This window comes from Chanos chanos, chromosome 12 (genome assembly GCF_902362185.1).
Source record: "Chanos chanos chromosome 12, fChaCha1.1, whole genome shotgun sequence".
NCBI lineage: Eukaryota > Metazoa > Chordata > Actinopteri > Gonorynchiformes > Chanidae > Chanos > Chanos chanos.
This window is the reverse complement of record NC_044506.1, coordinates 12,284,451-12,299,450: the sequence shown is the minus strand read 5'-3', so window position 1 is coordinate 12,299,450 and position 15,000 is coordinate 12,284,451. Positions and strand designations below refer to the sequence as shown.

The 15,000-nt window shown below is 41.9% G+C and overlaps 1 protein-coding gene across 1 annotated transcript in view; it reads right to left on the bottom strand.

Moving 5' to 3' along the window:
- The window catches only part of adgrb2 (adhesion G protein-coupled receptor B2), a 133,869-nt gene that overhangs the window by 59,870 nt on the left and 58,999 nt on the right, over window positions 1-15,000 (bottom strand). Inside the window, exons 8-15 of the mRNA XM_030789535.1 lie at window positions 13,632-13,738; window positions 12,352-12,546; window positions 11,289-11,357; window positions 7,844-7,952; window positions 7,329-7,487; window positions 4,680-4,755; window positions 2,906-3,008; window positions 215-258 (exon numbers count right to left, since the gene is read on the bottom strand). Coding sequence (XP_030645395.1) covers window positions 215-258; window positions 2,906-3,008; window positions 4,680-4,755; window positions 7,329-7,487; window positions 7,844-7,952; window positions 11,289-11,357; window positions 12,352-12,546; window positions 13,632-13,738 — 862 coding nt within the window. The remainder of the gene's footprint in view (window positions 1-214; window positions 259-2,905; window positions 3,009-4,679; window positions 4,756-7,328; window positions 7,488-7,843; window positions 7,953-11,288; window positions 11,358-12,351; window positions 12,547-13,631; window positions 13,739-15,000) is intronic.

Here is a 15,000-nt window from a genome sequence, read left to right as displayed (position 1 = left end):
GTGTGTGTGTGTGTGTGTGTGTGTGTATGTGTGTGTAACAGGATGTTTATATATTGAAATACATGAGTGTCTATATGCCTGTACGAGATGCAAAGTATGACTGCTCGTATGTGTGTGTGCCTGTTGTACATTAGCGTGTGTGCGTTCGTGTGTGTTTGTGTGTGTCTGTGTTTATGTGTGTGTGTGTCTCTGAATGAGCAGTTGTTTGACTCACGGGTTGCTGTTGTCCCAGACGACACACTGGGGATCTGACGTGCCCTTTAGAGAGAACAGACACAGAGACACAATTTCAGCTGGAGGATACAAAAAAAAGCCGTGAAGGTAAGAAAAGGAGGAGGGAGTAGAGAGAGAGAGAGAGAGAGAGAGAGAGAGAGAGAGAAAGACAGAGAGAGAAAGACAGAGAGAGAAAGACAGAGAGAGAGAGAAGCACATGTACTAAAGAGTACATTTAACTTTGTTTCAGCAACATGTTTACCTTTTACCCCCCCCCCCCCCCCCCTTTTAGGAATCATTCAGTCTAGACTATGAATGATTCATTATAGACTCATTTGTTATCCATTGATTGTGGGGAGTCTGGGATGATTCCACACGGTTCCAGCCGTGTGCCAGTCCCTGATCAGAGATCAGTGGTGCGTGTCTGGGTGAGTCACCACTTATTGGTTCATCAGTGAATTGACTGCTGTAATTGACTAATCTGTCCCAGCCACAGCCCCAGTTTTGCCCATTATTTCTCTCTTAAGGGAGAAAACCATTGGCACAGCTCTCATTGACCATAATGGGATCTTACGACGTATACAATGAGGCACATGGACCCCCCAGAGAGAGATCAAAGACACCTGGGCCTCTTTCACTGCTGCATCCCAGATAAGTTTCCTAAATATGGACCACTTGGAGTTAGATAGAGTGTGATCGTTCACATTGTTTAACTCTACTAGCACATTCAGAAACTGAAAGTTCTGCATGTGTGAAACTGTATCATCTATATGATCTTATAGAGTTAAAAAACAAAGGACAAAATGAGCTGGAGTCTGGTCTTGGTAGCGCCACCTCATCTACATGTGCCCCCTTGTGGTTGAGGATGGCATTGCGACTGACTGAGTTTGCAGAATGGGTTCAGATGACAGGTGAGATGATGTGAGAGGCGTTTTGACTGACAGATGACCGCCTGTTCGATTTCATTCCATGCAGCAGTGACATAAGCAGACATGAGCTTTCAGTGTTCATCTGTCTCCGCAGCATCTACATCTGTCTGTATTTCATCACGTCAGACTGGCAAAGAGGAGATCTGTCCGAATAACTGTGTGTGTGTGTGTGTGTGTGTGTGGACTAATGCCATGCCAGCTCAGCTCTGCAAGCTGCCATGGAGCAGGTTAGACCTTATTAGCACATTTTGAATCTGTGACATATGGATTTAATACTTGTTTTAAAAGCAAAATTACTTCTTGTGTGGTGGACACAGACTGTATATTCAATCATTATTTTGATTCGGCTCTGAAATGTCAGTGATAAGAAGTGATAAGAATTATAATAGTGATTTTTTTTTTTAGAAACTGGGTTTTAATGGGTCCTTGAATGTAACTTCAAAATACTTACAAAGACTATAAAGATTATGGTCTTTTAGCTCCAGACCACAGGTGGTCTAATCTGGTGCTGATGAAAATGACCATAGCTTAAGTAGTGAGTGAGACAGTCCACAGCTGCTGCGCTTTGGGGGGGTTACAATGGTGTGTTGCCCCCACTCCAACCCCCAGCACATCTCTGGATCACTGTGGAGAAAGTCATTCTCTGAGCAGATGTCCATGCAGTGAGGACATGTCCCAAAGCAATGACCTATACCCCACAGCTGACCTGGCCCCCTGCACCCCTAACATCTGTCCCTACCACTATCAAGTGTGGGTCCAGCCAAGGTCGCAATCAACCAACTGTAGACCACCTCAGACCACCACCCCCCCACGTAAACCGGGCAGGACCCCCTGGGGTGATGGCAGTAGCAAGGGGCAAGCGTACGTGTAGAGATGTGGTCAAGAGGCGCAAACACACACACACACACACACACACACACACATACACACACAGACCAGCGCTATAATCTACACACTTCTCCGAGCCTCTGAAAACTGTGGAGTGGGCACAGGTTTCCATGGCGACTTGAGGGAACATCAGAGAATGAATGGAGTTCTCTCTGGGGCTCATTCCTGCTTCTAAATTCGGTTTGTAACCGAATTTCAGTCTCTGAACCTAAGACGTGCATCTGTCTGATGTATCCGTTTTATTGTCTTTTTTTTTTCGCTATCTCGCATGCCTCTGCGCCTTTCAGTTTCAGGCAGATCTCCACAGCCGTTTAAGGCACTATTCAAGGAAAATGTGAAGGTCACTGATTACGTGGTAAATGTCGTACTGTCATGGATCGAGTGACACCCACCCACATCATCCACACTGTTCATGTACGGAACATGGATAATGAATCTTCCACTGTGGTTTGTGAACACTGCATGTTTTAATTGATGTGTTATGATCCAGGTTCTATTTTGTGACTGAGGGAAAAGCAGTATTGTGGATACGTAATATCTTAAGGCGTAGTTTCCATACAGACAGTGATGTTCTGCGTAGTGGAAACATCGCTTTAAAGTTACATAAATGTCATTAGGGAGTTCTTCTTCATTAAAAATGACAGTTTGTATGAAGGAGATGAATAAAAGTGTGAAAATGCTTTGTGTGTGATATATGTCCTGGTTCTGGGTGAATGTGGTATAGCCAATGGCAATCCTAAAGTGCACATACAACGAATTATAGTTCATTATGATTTAACTGTACAGTTTACAATGAAAATGCTTTGATTTATGGCCTTGTATGGTATGCCTCAACAAATGGAACGCTAGACAGTGTGGTGTAAAAATCCACTTACATTGAGCAGAGGGGCTAGCTCCACCACTATCATTGGCTCACTGGGTTTGGGCAAAGGACGCACGGTCACTGTTAGAATCTTAGAGCTGATCACCAATGGACTTCTGAGAGAACGGAGAGGAAAGAAGAGAAAGAAAGAGGAAGAGAAAGACAAACAAGATAGAGGACTGAGTCAGCTTCAAGCACCATCTCAGCCTGTATGTGTTCCTTTGTCTGTGTTCGTGTGTGTGTACATGTGCGCGCCTATGTGTGTGTGTGTGTGTGTGTGTGTGTGTGTGTGTGTGTGGTTAAGGTGGCAATCAGGTCACAGAGGGGCAAACAGGCATACACTGATCAGACGTGCCTGCACCCCCTGGAGCAGAAGGTGTGAGATTTGTGTGCTCTCTGGAGAAAATTAATGAGACACAATGCGAAAAGTCAACCGAAAACAAACTGGACTGATTCTCATACATATTCAATATCCCACACCGTAATCAAGTTCACTCAGGAGCTCTGACCCGAATACCGGTGCTCCCACCGAAGTAAACGAATGAACAAAAAAAAAAGAAGACAAAAACAAATAAAAGAAATAGAAGAGAGAGAGAGAGCTGAAAAAGAGGGGGAGAAATAGAGTGAGGGTTACAGAAAAGAAAAGAAAGAAAATGAGGAGAATAGTAAAGCGTAGAGACGCTCATGGTCTTTTTTTTTTTGAGGAGAAAAAAAAAAGATCGGTGCACAGACTGCTGAAATTTTGGGTTGTACACCCTTGTGAGCTGAGGCTTGGGGTAGCTCTGCAGGACCACATGGTTCCTATCTGGCTCATTAAGCTTCCCTCACACCCAGTCTACCCATGTCCTCCGTGGACCCGTTACACATCCCGAGCACACGATCCCCTGGTTCCGGTTCCATAAGCACAGGCAACCCAGTTCCACAGCACTTCCCAAACAACACTCTCCCGTCACGAAATCTGCTTCACTTTAAAGTATAACCACATCAAGCTTCGTGAAGGACGGTCTGTCTAATTTTTTAAATTATGTACTGAGAATGTAAAGCATGCGAGTTGGTATTTCCCTATTAAAACACACATGCATTTAAAAAAAAGCCCCTACATAGATACACCAACCATTTAACAGATAGCAACTATGCAAAGCTTCCGCTCTTAATGAGATTATGACATGGACTACTTCACGCTAGCGCTGTGTTACATGTCTCTAAGTATTATAAAGTCTGTTGAGGAAAAAAAAAAAGAGGTGAAGTTTTCCTAGAAAAAGCCAAAAAGCCATTTGGTAAACTTCTTCTGAATTCTTTTTTGGGAGTTGATCGGTTCTAAAACAGATATGGTCCAACTGTAGTTCAGGAAAGTCATTTAATGGAGGAGAAGAAGATTTATTGATTTAACAAGATCTCAAAAAGACAGAAGAGCTCCATGGTCAAAAAGCAAAAATGCACCCCAACTTTTTAAAACTGAAGTTGACAGTTAGAAGTTTGACAGTCAGTAATAAGGATGTGTGTATTCATTGTGAAACTGTTTGCTTTGATTAACTGTAGACAGTCAGTGTTTGTGATTGCTATTTAACTGAGCAAGCTGGTTAATCATAATTGCAAATAGATTTTTCCAAAGCCAATTATGCTATTTTCCATAACTAGACACAGGAATGGTGCTGTTTATATAAAACATAGAGATGCATATAAACACAAACATTTTCTTTCAAAGCCCTCCCAAACACAAAGTCCCACCCACCCCCACACACACACACACACATACACACACACACACACACGCAAGTTACACTCACTTTGGCGCTGGTAGAATGAGCCCAAGGGTACGATAGAGGATTGCTCCAATGACAAAGTAAGAAGTTTCGTCTGATTCTGCAAACAGAGCAAACAGAGGACGAGAATAGCATTAGAAACAGAACTGTGATTCCCTGGGGCCTTCCAAAGTCAAGCAGTGTGATGCATAAACATCGTCTCAAACCAGAATGACCTCAGTTCTCCCTAGTCATATAGAAACACACATGAACACACACGAACACAGAAACGCACACACACACACATGCCAAACAAAAAGGGCTAGTCTCCTCTGTGGCCTGTTCTGTGTGGTTGTACATATAGATTCTTTAAAAACCCCAACAACTTCAACAGATTTCTAAACTTAAGGGTGCTTGAAGAGAACAAGAAAGGGAGACAGAGAGAGAGAGAGAAAGAGAGAGAGAGAGAAGGAGGGAGGGATGGAGAGAGAGAGAGAGAGAGACAGAGAGAGAGAACAGCAAAATGGAAATGAATGGACCAAAAGAAATTAGTAAGAAGTGACACAAAACATGATGCTTGTAATCATTCTCTGCATGAAATTCAAATTCTCTGAGAGAAAAAAACAAAAAAAACCCATCTTCACTGTGGTCTACAACACAGGCCTATCCATCCATCCATCCATCCATCCATCCATCTATCCATCCATCACTCTGCCAATCCCCCTTTTCTTTTTTTTCTTTTTTTTTTAGTTTCACCCTCACAACTCCCATGTAGACCCTCATTCAGACCTCTCGTTCGTCTCTCATCATGGTGCACCTCATCTTTTATTCCCTATGCATCTCTTCATCTGGGCTCCCTATCTAAAACCCATTTCTCTCAAAAGTCCTCTCTTTTTCTCTCCACCACCCCTCCTACAAAGACTAAAAGCTCCAAGAAAGAGGCGCGTCCCTGCGTAAATGTCATCTCAGGTAAAAGAAAAAAAAAGGATGAGGAGGTAAGGAGATAGAGGGATAAAGGGGAAAAGAGATAAATGGATTGACAGAAAAGGCGTGGAATAAGTGGAGGCGTGTGCAATATTACATGGTTCTAATGTTATGATAGAGGGGAAATGAGAGAAAGAGTGAGAAAAGAGAGAGGGGGGGTGGGGGTGGGGGGTGGGGGCAGAGAATCCAAGCATATTGAATACTGTAGTAAGGTATATTGATACCGAATTTCATTATGTGCAAATTATGCAGTCACTGCAGTCTCGGTAAAGCAATATTCATGTTTCCATTGCAACAAAACACTGAGCCTCTCATTAAATTAATTTTTAGATTTATTTAATCATACCAAGTATAATTGCACCACCCTCGATTAAAACACTATAAACGATAGCAGGCTAAAATGATCACTACTCACCTTACTGAAATAAACAGCTGAAAAAATGGATAGCCAATTACATGACTATTGTGTTTTTTTTTTTATTATTTCTGACAGCTTTTTTAATGCATCTTACTGCTGCCACTGTCATGCCTATATGGATGATCAAGTTTCAGTGCACATGGAATGAGGCTGAATAGAGTTGAACACAGAGGACTGTTATGTACCCATGGGAACATGTCTTGAAGCATGAAAATTACATCTAAAATTGCCAATAACACACAGCACACAACAAATATGCAGAAGATATTGAACACATGCCAGGGCACAAAACAACTGCACCAGTTCATTATAATTGTGGACCAACATAGTCCAAAACAAAACCGTCGATATTTTAGTCAGGAACACAAAACGATAGTTTACCTTTGACACTAGATATAATAAACTCAGCTGTATGCAATGCAGCCAACCAATGTTTCTGGCATCAGTAGATTTCACTGGATTACTGTTGAAAGAACACCAGATGTTTGGCATCGATCACACTGAGAAATCCACTTTGAGCAAGTCTTCAGCCAATCACCAGCCAATCAATGGTAGACCAGCTCTGAGTGCATGTTTAATTGATCAAGTAAACGAATACCAAGCACAACTCACAATCCAAGGTTGGCTTTAATGTGTCCTCCCTCAGTTAAGTATATGGCATGTAGATATTTATTGCTTCACTTTTTAGGGCTTTCAAGAGATAAAGAGAAGGAAAACAGGCCCCTTTATCTCCGAAAGGACGGCGTGGGTACAAGGATGTGTATCTGCACAGCAAGTCTATCTTATTTTTATATCCAGTGGGCTGTTCTCCAAAGGTAGAGTGAAAGTAGGTTTACCTTGTTTAGGAAATTGACTGGCTGGATCTGAGACATTGGAGTAGAATGACAACTGTTTTTTACTTGTTCAGTTCAACTCTATCGTTAGCCATTTCTCTCTCTCTCTCTCCAGTGCACGTACTGAATCCTGTCTTTATTTGGTCATTTATTTAACCATTCTGTCTTTTTGAATGACCCTTTTTAGCACCTAAGACACAGACTACCTTCAACTGATGTACTCCTGTTCTCTCTCCGTCTCATAAAATGCATCATGGTCTTGTTCCATTTTCTAGAACTTCACATTTGAGTTGGCTTGGCTTTATACATAATCACAAAGGTTTCAAAAACAGTATCAACTCTTCTGAATTTCTGCCAACAAACCTGAGCTAAAAAAGAACAACATTGTCTAAGTCTTTCGAAACTCAGACTCGGTTCAACGAGGCCTAAAGCCCCAACGCATAATATCAGTCACCCGGCCGTCATGCTTACCTTCTGAGGACAAGGTGAAGACCTCTTTGGGGATGAAGAGTTTGTCCTCCGCAGAACGCGCCCAGTCCTTCATCCCCCTCCTTCCCTTCATGGGGAAGTTAATGTCACTGGAGACGGCCGAGACTGGTTCTCGCTGGATGGTAATGACTGGCGGGGTGGAAAGAGGTAACGGTTATAAGACAAAAAAAAAAAAAAAACATCTTCAGAAAACTCTGCACTTTAGTTGCATGTTCCAAAAACAAACAAAAAAAAGAATTAAATCTGAGCGATTTGGCTGAACTTCTGGAATTGAAATGTTCATCTCAGATTTATGAATTAATAAAGCTAAAAAAAAAAAAAACCCCTTTAGAGAAAGGATTCACTTTATACAAATGCCGAAACCAATGTCTTGCTCATTTTTCTTAGCTGTGCTTTTTTTTTTATACCAGAAATGATTTCAGTTCGTCTGTTAGGTTCTTAAAGAAGTTTGCAAAGACAATGTGCTAGGTTTCCAAGGGACTCACTTAAGTTGTTGGTGACAACCAGAAAACTCTGAAAAGGCTTCTGGGCTTCTCCGATGAGGTGGATGAAATCTTCAACCACCCGCATAAGCAGCACAGAACCCGGAGAGACCTGAGAATGACAGAGACTCCCATAAAAACGACAGTCGACAAAGTTAAATATGCATTGACATCAAAAAAGAGAAAACCTCTCAGCGCAACCACACCCACACACATGCCCACCCCCATCCTGTTCACACACACACACACACACACACACACACACACATCTCTCTATGTGAACAAATACAAACACGACTATATAACTCAATTTCTCTGTGTGGTTCCCTTTCTTACATAAACACAACACCACCAACAGTACTGTCTAAAATATTTTGCGGTTTTAGAAAAAAAAAAATTCTGTTTGTTTACTTTCACGCATAAACACAAAACACAAACTGTTATTCACTCGCTATTTGCTCCGTGCACAAAGCACACACATCCTTTAAAAGTCCCATTTCTCCTCTAAACTACTGTGAGTCCTGTAATACAACAGTTCTCAGGAACATCACTGCAAACTTTCAGTTCATAATAGAGCTGGAAAAACCGAAACACACTTCACACACAGAAACCACAAAAACACACCAGCACATGTTCACATAAGACATGCGGTGGTTTTCATCACCTAAAGCCCTAACCTCTGTTTTTGTTGGGTTTCGTATATTTCTCTCACATCAGAATTCTTTCAGCCTTTGTTTCAGAGGACACAAGCCTAATCATACTGCTTCTGATTCAAACCAGTCATTACTCAGTCTTATTGGATTTTTTTTTTATCTTTTTCATATGAAAATGAGAGCATTCATAATTATAATTTCTGTCATGAATGACTCTTGTGCTGGGGAGAAGAAGCAGTTGTAGTCAGAGGTGAACTGACAACATTTGGCATCATTTTGTTTTCCTTGTCCAACTTTTTTTTTTTCTTATCACCAATTAAAACCATTTTAATATGCAGCAGATGGCGGTTTATATGCAGCCAATTGACAGTCTGAATAGATTTGCATTTTGTTTTGCTCATAATGAATGGATGAAGATATAATACGCTAATTTAATCTCAAAATGATCTATATTCCACGTTTTTGTCTTGTTGAGTGTCTCCTTTGCTTTGTTTGAAAGAAGATGTTGGCTCTTTGATTTAGCTTACAGTCTCCGTTTTCCTTATGATGTTTGGTCAGCTTTTACAAATTCTGTTGGGCTTGTAGCACATAACATTTTCACTTTCTATGTGATACACACCCACATCCTTCCTATCTAATTCATATAATAAGTATTCTTTGCTTTCTAATGTGTGACAGTTATTAATTTGATATTTCATTTCTGTTAGCATTCAAACATAACTCTTTCCTGGTAAAGTCTTTATTGGTGTACTGTATTTGTTGGTCTGTTGTATATTTACTTTTATTCCAGTCTTATTGAGCCAGACCGCTGCTCCATTTATGATGGGCCAGATGGTGCGTGTGCGTGCGTGTGCGTGTGTGTGTGTGTGTGTGTGTGTGTGGGGTCTGTTATTGAAGGGCATTGAGGTTGAGCCAATTGCTTTGTTCTAATGCACAAATGTACAACTTTACAAATGCATAAATACAATTGCATGGACACACAAACACATAAACAGTGAGAGTCACAGTGTGTTTGTGGAGTGAACAGTGAGAGTCACAGTGTGTTTGTGGAGTGAACAGTGTGAGTCAGAGGAGTGTGTCTGTGGAGTGAACAGTGTGAGTCAGAGTGTGTTGGTGGAGTGAACAGTGTGAGTCACAGTGTGTTTGTGGAGTGAACAGTGTGAGTCACAGTGTGTCTGTGGAGTGAACAGTGAGAGTCAGAGGGTGTCTGTGGAGTGAACAGTGTGAGTCAGAGGAGTGTATTTGTGGAGTGAACAGTGTGAGTCAGAGGAGTGTGTCTGTGGAGTGAACAGTGTGAGTCACAGTGTGTTTGTGGAGTGAACAGTGAGAGTCAGAGGAGTGTGTCTGTGGAGTGAACAGTGTGAGTCAGAGGAGTGTGTCTGTGGAGTGAACAGTGTGAGTCAGAGTGTGTCGGTGGAGTGAACAGTGTGAGTCAGAGTGTGTCGGTGGAGTGAACAGTGTGAGTCAGAGTGTGTCGGTGGAGTGAACAGTGTGAGTCAGAGGAGTGTGTCTGTGGAGTGAACAGTGAGAGTCAGAGGAGTGTGTCTGTGGAGTGAACAGTGTGAGTCACAGTGTGTTTGTGGAGTGAACAGTGAGAGTCAGAGGAGTGTGTCTGTGGAGTGAACAGTGTGAGTCAGAGGAGTGTGTCTGTGGAGTGAACAGTGTGAGTCAGAGTGTGTCGGTGGAGTGAACAGTGTGAGTCAGAGTGTGTCGGTGGAGTGAACAGTGTGAGTCAGAGGGTGTCTGTGGAGTGAACAGTGTGAGTCAGAGTGTGTCGGTGGAGTGAACAGTGTGAGTCAGAGGGTGTCTGTGGAGTGAACAGTGTGAGTCAGAGGAGTGTGTCTGTGGAGTGAACAGTGTGAGTCAGAGGAGTGTGTTTGTGGAGTGAACAGTGTGAGTCAGAGGAGTGTGTCTGTGGAGTGAACAGTGTGAGTCAGAGGAGTGTGTCTGTGGAGTTAACAGGTGTTCATTTATGATCATGTGTTAATGATAGAGACACTCCACCATTCAGTATGCTGAACTGAGACCAGAGTAAAACACACTGAAGAACTGCATTCAGTTACTTTACACACACACATGCACGCATGCATGCATGCACACACACACACACACACACACACACGCACACGCATGCGCGCACGCACACACACACAATGAGAGAAAGAAAGAGAGAGAGAGAGAGAGAGAGAGAGAGAGAGAGAGAGAGAGAGAGAGAGTAATCTCTAGCCCAGGGTGTTGAGTAAGTGAATAAGGAAGGAAATTCCTTCTGGCAGTCTGACATTTTAAAAGAAATGTTCCTGGAATATGCATGCATTTACAAACATGCTTCATGCATGCATAGATAGTGAGCAATTAAATTTGCATGAGTACAAGGAGAAATTGTTTACATTAACACATACAAGGCTTTTATTAAGAGAATAAAACAAGCCTGGATTCAAACTGTTGTTTCCTGACTTTAAAATTAAAGGCCTAGGTTCTGAGACAATAGCACGAGGGCCAGATTTCACACGCCCTAAAGCCGCACACCATCTAACGGAGAGATCTAATCCACGTTCAGTGTGGTGACCCTACTGAAGAAAATCCAAAACATCCAGCAACACAGCAGATCCATGTCAGCCCAATTAACCCTATTATTAATCCCTCACAAAATGAAATCTGCATCAATGACTATGGCCTGTTGAGAAGAATTAACATGAAAAAATATGTGTTGCGTGTTATTCCCAGACACCGATAAAAGGAAAACTGAGGCAAACACAACCACACAGAACAGTTAAGAATAGACAGTTATGATTTACCTGGTGAGCGTCTTCCCATTTCTCAAGGTTTTCTATGTCCAACATCAAGCTGACAATCTGGAAGAATTTCTGTGGAAGTGAAAAGAGGCACCAGACATGATTCAAGAATGTTCTGAAGTAGTACAGCTAGCATCATTGTCAACTGTTTGTGCTTGAAGTTCACACTTATGACTTTATATCTAGAAGTAAACATGTGCGTGAAGTAGTGCTGGTTGATATGGCCTATAAATAATATCGTGATATTTTTAGGCTATATCGCGATACATGATATATAATCTTGATATTTTGAAATCTTCTCTAAAGCATTTCATAAATGCACAATTTAACCCTTTGAACCATACAATCACACCAGTGTGATGATTCTTGTAGCCCCTGCAACATATGTCTGCATTAAAACATTCTTGTTTATAATCATTAGTGGTTTCTATTTGAACAATTTTAAACTTGCATGCAAAAAGAGGGAAATTACAACCAAGTTAAATTGAACAAAACAGTAATTATTCAACATCGTCCTTGCGATACCCAAACCACTGCCAGACGATGGATCCAGAGCTGGTTCTTTTTGGAACCACTTCTTCCACCTCCACCTTCTATTACTGTTTCCGAGCTCAACACGTGTAAACTCTCTTTGGTGCTTCACCTCTTTCACTTCTCTCCAGGCTCTCTCTTTTCCCTCCAGATACAAAAACACACGTCTCACCTACATATGTCAAACACACTTATCCAGGAGAGTGGTCTGGATGGGCGGGCGAGTGTGTGTGACGTATGTATGTGAGTTTTTTTTTTCTTTTTGTGTCTGTGAGAGGGAGAGAGCCGTAGGAGAGAGTGAGAGAAACGAAACGCCAATGCAAGTCTCATGCCGGCGGCTTAAAGAAATTACGCGACAATTTGTACTGCATGTTCACGATGTAGTCATTTACTACATCGCTCGTAGAACAAGCCGCGGCACACGGGGTATATCCGAAATATCGCCCACCCCCTAGCGTGAAGTGCGTGTTGTAGAAGTAGAAGAGTGTGTTTGCTGTTTTAAGGTTTGACTAACAGAATGTGCATGTCCGCTGACCTGCACGTCGTCGGGAGCTGGGATGTAGGTTGCTCGCTTGAAGGTGTCCGTCACATTTCGGAGAATCTCCACAGAGAATAACAGGTCACCGCTGTAATAGCTCTGACGGGACATTAACTCCAGGAGATTCCTCACGATCTGAGACATGCCCTCCCCTGCCAGGGTCCTCTGACCCTTCGCAAGATGCTCTCGTAACTGTCAGGATGGAAAGAGGGAAAGAACAGGTCATAACTCCCATACCCAGACTGATCTGAGATAAGCAAAACACTGAGACGTGAAAATACCCAACAATTTCACCCGTATGAAACCTAGCTCTGAGAGAGTTTGCATTATGTAACCCTAGATTAGCCTGAGACAACATAAACACTCTAAGGGTTTATTTAAAGGCTGTGGATTTGTGGTGTATAAGGTCAAAAAGTAACTATATTTATTAGCGGGAAGGAACACTTTGAAGTTGGAGAACCAGTGAAAGTTGCTAAGAACTATTATTGATTCCTCAGTGTGATTTGGTGTAGCTTCCAACCACAGATTGATATCTACTGTCTGATACAAACCCAGAGATACAAACAACAAGCTCATGACCCCTCTCTCTATGACTGTCCAGGATAAAAGCCCTACAATACATCGATTCTTGTGGAGTGGGTGGAGTGGTGCTGTGGTGGTGGTGGTGGTGGGGGCAGTCTGATGCCAGTGTTTGGAGCACAGAGAAGCGTCTGACAATAGCAATCAAAACTAATTAGACATAGCCTGATTGTAATGAGGGGTTAGTCAACAGGTTAACAGTGCAATCAGTCCAATCACGTTACAAATTTACAAATTTCCTGCGGAGATTCAGTGACCGCCCCCCCCCCCCCCTCCCCGGAGCTTTCCGAATTACAACAGGCCGTAAACTCGGTTCATAAAATATCAAAGTCAAATTCCATAAATCGAAAATTAAAAACAAAAAAAAAAAAAGTCAGCTGTTTACGATGGGAAGTTACTTTATAAAACTTATTCAGACCGAACCAGTCAATTTCAAAAGAAAGCACTTTTTTTTTTTTTAACTTAACCAAGGGGCTTAGCGATCAATATCAAAGCAGATCTAGAGCACTCAGTGTAAAATGGATGACTTCCCTCACCTTGAGAGAGAAAGGCACTTCTTTGAGTCCAGTGGAGATAAGAGCACAGAAAGAGAGTGAGTGAGAGAGAGAAAGAGAGAGAGAGAGAGAAAAAGGGAGAGAGAGAGAGAGAGAGAGAGAGAGAGAGAGAGAGAGACACTGAATTCTAGGAGAAGCACTTACAGATAAATGTAAATATCTATATTCAAGTGAGACGCATCGGGCGAAGCTCGGAGGACCCCAGTAAGCAACACCATTAACGTCCAGTAAACAACGACGACTAGCAGATCCTGGAGAGAGAGAGAGTGTGTGATGGAGAAAGAGGGCAAGAGAGAAAGAGTGTGAAGAAGAAAGAGGGCGAGAGAGAAAGAGTGTGAAGGAGAAAGAGGACAAAAGAGGAGGGTTAATAAAATAAATAAATAAACAATAGTAATAATAATAATAAAAATAGTAATAATAATAATAATAATAATAATAATAATAATAATAATTATTATTATTATTATTATTATTATCAGTTGTTGAAGCAGTTTTTTTTTCATAGAATTTCTCTAAAAACTTAGGCAGAAAGACTGTAACGAAAGAGCCTAAAAGTCTAAAGCCCTGTCATGACTTCTTTCAGTCAAGCCCTTCTTCATGTGTTGAAAAGACAACCTCAAAGAAGGAAGGGACATAAGATATGTAATTCACGTTACAATTACACTCGCTTTCATCATAAACGCCCCTGAACACAGTCTCACCCCCCCACCACCCACACATAGCTACTCACTACCACCCCATCCCAAATGCACACACACACACACACACAAATGCAGCTTAATCCATGGGGAAATCCAGAAAGAAACCATGGCCGTGTTGCAAGTTTGTCCCAGGAGGGAAAAGCTTAACGGACTGCTCTCTGTGTCTGAGGTGATTTTTATTTTGGGGGGGTGGGGGGCTTTGGGGGATAGATTACAGATCTGTGCTAAACTCATTCAGCACTGTGACTCAGTGCTTGCACTTCAAAGGCATCATTTATTAGCTCTCTCTGTTTTTATTAGGTATAAATCAATGTGCACCCGGGGTCTGCTTCCCTGCTGATATCTGAGAAATATCATGTTTGTTGCTTCTGCTAAATAAATAAATACCCATCCCAAATAAAGAACCCACAAAAATAGACATTCATATGGAAGGTACATTGGATGACTGAACCTGGAAGTCCTTAGGGCATGTTACCCTAAACCTTCAGCAACTGAGGCCGCCAATGACAAACATACGGTTGTATTTCATAATATGAAATTCTCGTTCTACCCCATCACTTATAGGCATGTAATGCACGTTTATAACTATGAGAATATCTCATTGCTACGCTGTGATTATTATTTTCCCAATCAATGTGGAGACACATTTCCACTTCAAGCCTTAACAGTCAAGGCCAGGAATTCTAGCCCGAGTCTCCATTAACAAATGGCTCTCCTGTTTATTTGCAGTGGCTGCAGAGAACGGGATGGAGAGGGAAAAAAAATGAGGCGTGAGAAAATAAAGTGAAAGTGTAGTAGACTTTAAAATGTGC